Source organism: Ctenopharyngodon idella, chromosome 22 (assembly GCF_019924925.1).
Source record: "Ctenopharyngodon idella isolate HZGC_01 chromosome 22, HZGC01, whole genome shotgun sequence".
Classification (NCBI taxonomy): domain Eukaryota; kingdom Metazoa; phylum Chordata; class Actinopteri; order Cypriniformes; family Xenocyprididae; genus Ctenopharyngodon; species Ctenopharyngodon idella.
Genome location: NC_067241.1, coordinates 5,482,814 through 5,491,838, shown reverse-complemented (window position 1 = coordinate 5,491,838; position 9,025 = coordinate 5,482,814). Strand labels below are relative to the sequence as shown.

The 9,025-nt window shown below is 34.8% G+C and overlaps 2 protein-coding genes across 3 annotated transcripts; both read right to left on the bottom strand.

Annotated features, from left to right (window-relative positions):
• Positions 1-164: 164 nt before the first annotated feature.
• On the bottom strand, positions 165-5,545 carry tmem82 (transmembrane protein 82). 2 transcript variants are annotated; one of them, XM_051880830.1, is made up of 7 exons: positions 5,407-5,545; positions 5,205-5,291; positions 3,338-3,410; positions 3,025-3,202; positions 2,515-2,932; positions 1,699-1,880; positions 165-1,608 (listed from the first exon to the last, which is right to left on the bottom strand). In XM_051880830.1, exons 2-7 carry the CDS (start codon positions 5,287-5,289, stop codon positions 1,528-1,530), a joined length of 1,017 nt encoding a protein of 338 aa, XP_051736790.1. In that variant the 5' UTR covers positions 5,290-5,291; positions 5,407-5,545; the 3' UTR covers positions 165-1,527. The 2 variants fall into 2 exon arrangements, with proteins under 2 accessions (XP_051736790.1, XP_051736791.1); XM_051880831.1 differs by having other exon boundaries at positions 1,306-1,608; positions 2,515-2,893.
• Positions 5,295-8,387, bottom strand: sult1st5 (sulfotransferase family 1, cytosolic sulfotransferase 5). The gene is made up of 8 exons (XM_051880832.1): positions 7,742-8,387; positions 7,351-7,506; positions 7,142-7,270; positions 6,892-6,989; positions 6,680-6,806; positions 6,460-6,554; positions 6,159-6,339; positions 5,295-6,059 (listed from the first exon to the last, which is right to left on the bottom strand). The coding sequence occupies exons 2-7, from the start codon at positions 7,487-7,489 to the stop codon at positions 6,235-6,237; spliced, it is 693 nt and encodes a 230-aa protein (XP_051736792.1). The 5' UTR covers positions 7,490-7,506; positions 7,742-8,387; the 3' UTR covers positions 5,295-6,059; positions 6,159-6,234.
• Between the last annotated feature and the right edge of the window lie 638 nt (positions 8,388-9,025).

Sequence of the window (9,025 nt, the reverse complement as noted above, 5' to 3'; positions counted from 1 at the left end):
ACATTTCCTTATTAAAATAAACATTTGACTGTTTTCCAACTATGCACGAGGATAAAGGTTTGATTCACGCATGCGCCAGAATGCGGCAAAACAGGGACCGCAATGGATGAATCGCGCGTGCGCTTTATACGCCCACATAGAGTTTTGACAAAGAGCAATTACAAACCCTCTGACTGGCAGAAAATTCTGGAACTTGTACTGAGGTGGAGCTGGTTCTCAAGCAAGCCACATACTAATCTTCAGATTCAGTCTTGAGTCTTCACGGGAATTGCATGGACTTTCTGGATCTGCCTAAATCCTTATTATTTATGGAATTGAACTAATAAAATGTAATTCTTTGACAGTGCTTTTGGGATTGGATTTGGGATTAATTGCACAATGGAAATACAAATGCGCAATTTAGGCCTATACAGTATGGTTGCATGTTATACAATAAATTAATCCCTTGGATACTTGGACACCAAATGTTTCTTTTTTCTCCGCTCCTAAACAATTCAAGACGGTGTGGCAAACTTCTAAGGACAAGAAGACATTTACTGCTTTACTAAGTTACTAAAAAAAATAATTGTAATCTATTTGTTCGACAGAGGAAACGACGGGTTTGTAAACAAAAATTTACAAAAGGACAAAATGTGGAATGCGTTTGAGAGAAATGTTTTGTCCATGTATGTCTGAGCGAATGAAAACATCTTGCATAGCCTTACCGTGAAGAATTAAACACCCACAGATTAAATACCAGACCAAAGCGATTTACGCTCACAAAACAGATCACACACTCGATGTTCTTGATTGTTCAGTTGTTACTTTTTGGCGCCAGTTACCAAAAGAATGTTTTTTTTTAAATATGACGCCATTTTGAGCATAGCCGAGTGTAGACAAAAACCAGCACAACAAAAGAAATGACAGCGCCGCGGCCATTTTGTTTCCAGTGGAGCTATTTTGGGTTCAAGTTCAGTTTAAGTTCTTTAGCGCTTGGGTGCTGCTTACAAGGAATTGACGGAACTTAAATGTTATAGGGCTCAAAAGATGTTAAAAGCCACTACGTAATTATGTTGTGTAATATAAAAGTGTAATTGCTGCTTTGAACTGTTTTTGTTGTATTTTCTTTTATAATGCTTGGGTGACTTCTGAATACAACTATTTGCTCAAACCAAGTCATCATAGATAATCCAAAATTAATATTGTGACAAGAATTGAATTAGAGAACTCGGATTATAAATAATGTATAGGCTATTGAGCTAGGTGTAGAGGGAATTCAATTCACCATATAGGCCTATATACAGTGAATGGCTGTATATATTATGATAAAAGGCCTTCATTTCATGCAGTACTAAAATATTGAGGGAGTAATGCATTTATTTAAGGACAGAATAGCATATCTCTTAAATACTTAAATGTACACTTTTTTTAGACAAAACACAGACCCTTGTGGGGTTGTGTTTACAGCCTAGATGGTATTTATTGAAGCAGCAATGTTTGTATTTTGTAGAGAATATATAGCTCAGGTTAAGTGATTTTTATCCAAGATCAGTCAAATTTTTCCAGTTTCTTTTGTTCTCCCCAGTTTCCAGGTCTTTTTAATGGGCCTTTAGGCACGTAGGTGGCATGCTGCAAAAATACAGTATATTAGTTATCTAATGGATGCTGTAGGGATCAAACAAAAGACATCACCAAATACAGTCCATTATTAGTGCTAACCTGATATATGGCTTCCAAAAGGTCTTGAGATGGTAACAGGGATGCAGCTTCACCAATGAAACAGATTAGAACATGGAGTACATCTGACCACCTGCCCACTGTAATTAGTAACACGAAAAGGCCACCCAGTCGCACAACAACTGTATTGAGAATCTGCTGGCCAGGCTGTTGATGGCGATCCTCTGAAAGAATCAGTATATATTCGTGATTAGACTCAAAAGATGAGCAATGTTGGCGTGAAATGTACTTACATGCTGTTCAAAAGTCTGGGATCAGTAAGATTGTATTTTTGTTTTGTTTTTTTCAAAGAAATTAATACTTTTATTTAGCAAAGACACATTAAATGGATCAAAAGTGACAGTTTTTAAATTATAATGTTAAAAAAGTCTTCTGTTTCAAATAAATGCTGTTCTTTTGAACTTTCTATTCATCAAAGGAAAATATATCACGTTTCCACCAAAATATTAAGCATGCAGCTCAACTGTTTTCAACATCGATAATAATAATAAATGTTTTGTGAGCACCAAATCAGCATTTTAGAATTAGATTTCTGAAGGATCATGTGACCCTGAAGACTGGAGTAGATAATGGCTGCTGAATATTCAGCTTTGCCATCAGTTCCAGTTTAAAATATATTAAAATAGAAAACAGATATTTTAAATTGTAATAACATTTCATATTATTACTGTTTTTACTATATTTCTGATCAAATAAATACAGCAAAAAAAAAGCCTAATATAATATTCTGAATTCATGAATGTTTTTATTATTTGTCAAGGGAATTCCAGTGCTTATCTTATCATTTCTTTGTCTTACCATTCATATACACAACCAGTAGAGTGTAGCAGATTGTGAGTGGGGTCCAAAATCGTAGAGCCTCACTGGTTGACAGAAAGTGTTGGTTTATGTTTGATATGGCAGCGATTCCAGACACACTAAATGTTATAATTAGGGCAATACAGAGCCAGGTTAATATATAAGTGCCAGTGGTTAAGAGTCCAATGCAAAGTCCACAATAGCGCTGTGCACTATGTATTGGATACATTGTCTTTACATGTCTCCAAACTTTGCTGCATCGGCTTGCCAAGAACCAGCTTAGTCCAACTGCAAGGAGGAGGCTTAGCCAGCCTTGCGGCGCCCCCTCATGGAGGAAATTAAGGCTGCAGGTTAGTGCGCAGCCCAAAGAGAACTGGCACTGGACAAACAGCAGTAACAATGGGTCAATTATCGAGTCCTACACAAAAAGAACAGGAATGTTTTTATCTAGAATGATTACGAGTTGTCATGCAGAAATGTATGAAATGTCACAATGAATTTTGTTCGTACTGATCCTCCTGTGATCCGTCCTGAAATGGCTCTAAGAGAGAATTCTAAAACTACCAGTGATGCAACACGGGACCCCACAACGGAAAGAACCACTGTAAGGATCCAGAACTGGATTTTCTCTGTTAGTCCACCATTAAGTCTGTTCTTTTGTTTAAGGTCTGTTTCAGGATCTGCAATACTTAAAAGGACAGACAAGTGAAATATGCACAAAAAAAAAAAAAAAAACCACATACCTCCATCTACATAGCTTTTATATGTATTATTATCAGCAACCATACAGCATGAGCAAAGCACATATAATTCATATACTTACCTCTGTGCCTCAACAAACAAGTATGTTTTTAAAAGGTTACGGAGAACCCAGATTCCACAAGCACCCACAAGCCCTGTGATTAACATAAAATACACAACAAAAGTTTGGAAACATTACAATTTTTTAATGTTTTTGAAAGAAGTTTCTTATGCTCACCAAGGCTGCATTTATTTAATCAGAAATGCAGTAAAAACAATAATATTGTGAAATACACTGCCCGGCCAAAAGGATTTTAATAGGCAAATACTTAAGAATCTATGAATGGATCATTATTACAGTGGTTATTATGTTTCTAGCATGTTATATGTTTGGCAACGGTTCTTTTAACCCTTAAAGATGGAGTGTGTAGCTTTTCATTTCTTAAACAAACATGTAGGAAGACACATCATGGCCATATTCCAGGATGACAATGTCGAGATTCACCAGGGTTAAAATTGTGAAAGAATGGTTCAGAGAGCATAAAGAATCATTTTCACACATGAATTGGCACCTCTGAGTCCAGACCTTAAATTCATTAAAAGTCTCTGGGATGTGCTGGAGTAGACACCTCTTGCATTGTCAATACAAGATCTTGACCAAATATTGATGCACCTCTTGATGGAAATAACATCACAACATTTATTTCCATCGAGAGGTGCATCATTTTGTTGGTCAAAATCTTGTATTGACAATGCAAGAGGTGAGCACTCTGTAAAGTCTACTCCAGCACATCCCAAAGACTTTTAGGGTTAAAAGTACCGTTGCCAAACATATAACATGCTAGAAAAATAATAATCACTGTAATAATGATCCATCCATAGACTCTTAAGTATTTGCCTATTAAAATCCAAACAGCAACTATTTTTTTAGCCGGGCAGTGTATTATTACAAATTAAAAGAACTGTTTTCTATTTGAATATATTTAAATTTTTAATTTATTCCTGTGGTGGCAAAGCTAAATTTTCAGCATCATTACTCCAGTCTTCAGTGTCACATGATCCTTCAGAAATCATTATAATATGCTGATTTGCTGCTCAAGAAACATTTAACTATTATCAATGTTGCAAACAGTTGTGCTGCTTAACATTTTTGTGGAAATCGTGATACTTTTTTCAGGATTCTTTGATGAATAGAAAGTTCAATGAACAACATTTATTTGCATTCATTACATTAATTTATTAAAACATTTATCAAAATAGAAATCTTTTGTAACATTATAAATGTCTTCACTGTCATTTTGGATCAAATTAATGTATCCTTGATAAATAAAGGTATTAATTTCTCTCTTTTTTTAATCTTACCACGAATGTTTGAATGATATAATTGTTTCCACAAAACGTTAAGCAGCACAGCTAGACATAATATAGTAATATATCAGTATATATTTACATTATATAATAAATATATTTGCACAAACAAATTATATATATATATATATATATATATATATATATATATATATTATATAAAGAAAATACTTTCATATATATATATATAAAATTTGTTTGTGCTTACAATACATATAATATATGAAGACTTCAGATGCAAAAGCCTCTAAGTGCCATCTGAAATTTTCTTCTAAAATAAGCATTTTTATCAAGCTCGTATGTTTATGTTCAGTTATTTCACTTTAATGGCAATGAAAAGGACCTATTAATTGCCATTAAAGTGGAATTACTGAACCTAAACATACGAGCTTGATAAAAATGTTTAAGTTAGAAGGAAATTTCAGACGGCGCTTAGAGGCTTTTGCATCTGAAGTCTTCATATATATTGTATATATACAAAGCACATAGACCAAGATTATACCAACAGATCATTTGCTTTTAAATATTATTAGTTATATATATGAATCAATGAATTTACTTCTTTATTTGAAATGAGTCACCTTGTAAAACACTATGTAAAGGAATAGCACTTGGTGTTAGCCATGTAGGAACACTTGGAACAAACCAGGAAATGAAGGACAACATGCCTATGAAAGTGAGAAATTGTTTAATGCACCAATCACTCGTTTACATACAAGTCAAATTGGCCACACACACACAAAAACAAAATCTTAACAAATCAAAATCATCAATATCACTGACCTTATTTTGTTATATTCAGTCGCGTTGTTTGCGAACCTCACTCACGTAAGACCTTTATCATTTGCAGATATGAGAGTTGGAGGTTTGGTAGGCTAGATCTCAAAGGTCACTTAAGGCCTTGATCACTTTTTACGACTGTATGAAGATTTGATTTATTACAGCCACAAAGTTTTAATGTATTTTTTTTGGCCTCTTCCTGTGATTCAAAGCTTTGAAACTATTTTTTTTTTAATTACATTTCTGCCCTCTGTTCGAGATTATTCCATTTCCGGATACAGATAACATGCATGTCCCATTGATTCATGAGGGCACTTGAACTTTACACTGCATACAAGAGCTTTGAATGTGTACCAGCTAGCACCCATTCACAGTACATTATTACTACATTTTATTGGTCATCAATGTACAGGTAGACACAAAAATAGGAGCAAATGGGTTATACATATTCAACATTAATAATTAATTATATTTATTTAGTTGTTTATGAAAATGTAATTATGTTTTCTGGGCTAGGAAACAGACACACTCCATTTGAATCTTTCATACTGTGAACCGTATTGGAATGGGACAATCAGCCATTAATCTGCAGTAATGTTCCTCAAAAGCAGCATCCTCTTCTGCATTGAAGTGATTCTTCCAGTCACCAACCTCACCTATAAAATAAAATAAATATAAAATCAGAAAAAATAATAGGAAAAATCCAGAAAAGATTAAATCATTCATTCGTACTTTAAAAATAAACTAAAAATAACCTTTTCTCATGAACTCTGAGGCTGTACGATCAAAGATTGTGTCTGGGATAGTTGAGTAGTTTGCCATGGGGTTTTCTCACATAGCAGAAAACGTTGTCATTTGCACAATATGATCTATCGTACTTTTTGATAACTGCTTTCCAAGGAATTGAGCAATGCGGATTACTTCACGAACAGGGTCCTGAAATGATAACGTAATTTACTCAAATACTCAAGCTGTAAGACTTAAGTACTGAGACTTTTTATAGAAAAATAATAGGCTATATGTAATATGAATATGTCTTGTAGAAAGCAGATTGACCTCTTTCATGTCTTCAAAGAATATATAAAGCATTTTCTTGTTTTGCCTTTCCCTCCAGTATCCTTTAACATGGTCATACCAGGATCCCCAACCCACTGAAAAAAATGATTCAGTCATTAGGAGTTCATTCAAGTCGTCATCATTTAGTCTGTTCACATTTAACACGACACACAATAAGGCAATATAGTGAATTAACTGATTAACTGCCTGCATGACTCACATTGCCCTGCCATAAACTTTTCCAGATATTGCTGCCAAGTACCAGGCTCTGGCTGGGTAAGATTCATGAGGTCAAAATGATAATATGAAACCACAGTGTCTTTCGGATTACGGGCCATATATATAACCTATGGAGAAATGAAGGTGGGGTTGGCATTCACATAAAATAATGTAATATTTTTAAGGCTACAGCACATAAAAACTTCTTTTAACCTTGCAACCAGCCTCCCAGAAAGAACGAGGCACAAGTTGGATAGGAAGATGAGTTTTGATAACACGAGGGGGATCCATAACCTCCAGCTTAGTTATACCTAAAACATTACATAGTTTAATAATTTAAGATGATAAAGGATACCTTGCATATGTAACCATTACGTCTATGGAGAGTCCCCTTAAACCAGTGTGTGTGTGTGTGTGTTAAAGTTGCTAAACATTTATTTATTTTTTGTTCTATAAAACATACCAGCACTTAAACCGTCTGGAGAAGTCATCTCTAAGAATGGCATGCGCACCTGAGTAGGCGCGCGCCTGCACATTTCAACATCCCCTTCATTCAGAATGTGATCCACTACTTCCTGTGTCCATGTAGTTCCTTTTACAGACGATATGATTAGATTATTTAAATTGATTAGTGTTGTTTTCATCATGTTGTTTCCTTCTTCTGTACTCTACCTGCTTTAGGATATGTGGCAATGAGCAAATCCTCTTTTGACGCCTGGAACTGTTCCACTCTTGCCCAGTACTTCACCACCCGCTCTGGAAATGGGATGCCCTGAATTTGAAACGTCGCTTCCCGTGTTGTCCCATCCATATTTCCCTTTTAACTAGCTGTGATTAAGCAAATAACCGTTTCATAATTGTTAACCAAAACATAACGTGTTTTATATAAGACCTTTTGTGAGTCCAATCGTATCAAGGCTCACTATGATATTTATGATTTCGCATGATAGTTTTGCTGTTGCTGAATTTATAGGCTATTAAACGACTTAGTAGTACAAAACGAAACACACGAAATAATTAATACGCTGTTTTTAATTATTATTTAATTCCTATTAGCAAATACCTTGAGAACTTTGGACTCAGAGCCGGCTCTGTTTGGACTGAAGCAGACCGGGCACGTGATGTGTTTCATTTAGACGGTACTGTTTTGTACACGTTCTGCTTTGCAACGAAATGCGCAGTAGACTAGAGTGCGCACTTGTCGTTCTGACGTACTTTATCATCTGAAACTATTTTAAAACCATTTTCTGTCGTATAATTATTATACGGTAATTATATAAGATGTTAAAATACAGTAGGCTATAGGACTAAAAAAGATAGCATTAACTTGTAATAGCTACCTATAAAATAATTCATATCCTTTTACTTAATGAAGTGTAAGAGCACTTTATAAGCTACTTACTAATAAAGATGTAATCAGAACAACAAACAGTTTAATGCTTAGGCTGCTTTTATTATTATTATAAATGATTAGTGTGTTTTGTTTTGTTGTTGTCGTTTGAACTGATGCACGCACTGTGTTATTGTGTTCATTTTATTAATTAAGTCTGTGCTGTGATGAATCACGATGAATAAAAGTAGCTTATATGTGCATTTTTCCTGCCCATCACTTTAAAATCTGTATGCGCATTCCATAAATAGAGTAAAAACAGAACCTGAAAGTTTTTTTTTTTTCATTTGACGGTTAAAGGGTTAGTTCACCCAAAAATAAAAATAATGTCATTTATTACTCACCCTCATGCCGTTCCACACCCGTAAGACCTTCGTTAATCTTCGGAACACAACTTAAGATATTTTTGATTAAATTCGATGGCTCAGTGAGGCCTGCACAGCCAGCAATGACATTTCCTCTCTCAAGATCCATTAATGTACTAAAAACATATTTAAATCAGTTCATGTGAGTACAGTGGTTCAATATTAATCTTGTAAAGCGACAAAAATATTTTTGGTGTGCCAAAAAAAACAAAAAAACAACTTATATAGTGATGGTCGATTTCAAAACACTGCTTCATGAAGCTTCGGAGCGTTATGAATCAGCGTGTCGAATCAGCGGTTCGGAGCGCCAAAGTCACAGGATTTCAGCAGTTTGGCGGTTTGACACGCGATCCGAATCATGATTCGACACACTGATTCATAACGCTCCGAAGCTTCATGAAGCAGTGTTTTGAAATCGGCCATCACTATATAAGTCGTTATTTTGTTTTTTGGCGCGCCAAAAATATTCTCGTCGCTTTATAATATTAATATTGAATCACTGTACTCACATGAACTGATTTAAATATGTTTTTAGTACATTAATGGATCTTGAGAGAGGAAATGTCATTGCTGGCTATGCAGGCTGAGCAAT

What these genes read in the sequence shown, in the direction of transcription:
- tmem82 (XM_051880830.1), bottom strand. Translation starts at nt 5,289, where the DNA reads ATGTTGTCCTTCATTTCCTGGTTTGTTCCAAGTGTTCCTACATGGCTA. An exon ending in TTTACATAGTGTTTTACAAG is followed by an intron (nt 3,411 to 5,204) that starts GTGACTCATTTC and finishes TGTTAATCACAG; the next exon opens with GGCTTGTGGGTGCTTGTGGA. An exon ending in TTTTGGAAGCCATATATCAG is followed by an intron (nt 1,609 to 1,698) that starts GTTAGCACTAAT and finishes GTATTTTTGCAG; the next exon opens with CATGCCACCTACGTGCCTAA.
- sult1st5 (XM_051880832.1), bottom strand. Translation starts at nt 7,489, where the DNA reads ATGGATGGGACAACACGGGAAGCGACGTTTCAAATTCAGGGCATCCCA. An exon ending in TGCCACATATCCTAAAGCAG is followed by an intron (nt 7,271 to 7,350) that starts GTAGAGTACAGA and finishes CGTCTGTAAAAG; the next exon opens with GAACTACATGGACACAGGAA. An exon ending in TCTGGGAGGCTGGTTGCAAG is followed by an intron (nt 6,807 to 6,891) that starts GTTAAAAGAAGT and finishes ATTTCTCCATAG; the next exon opens with GTTATATATATGGCCCGTAA.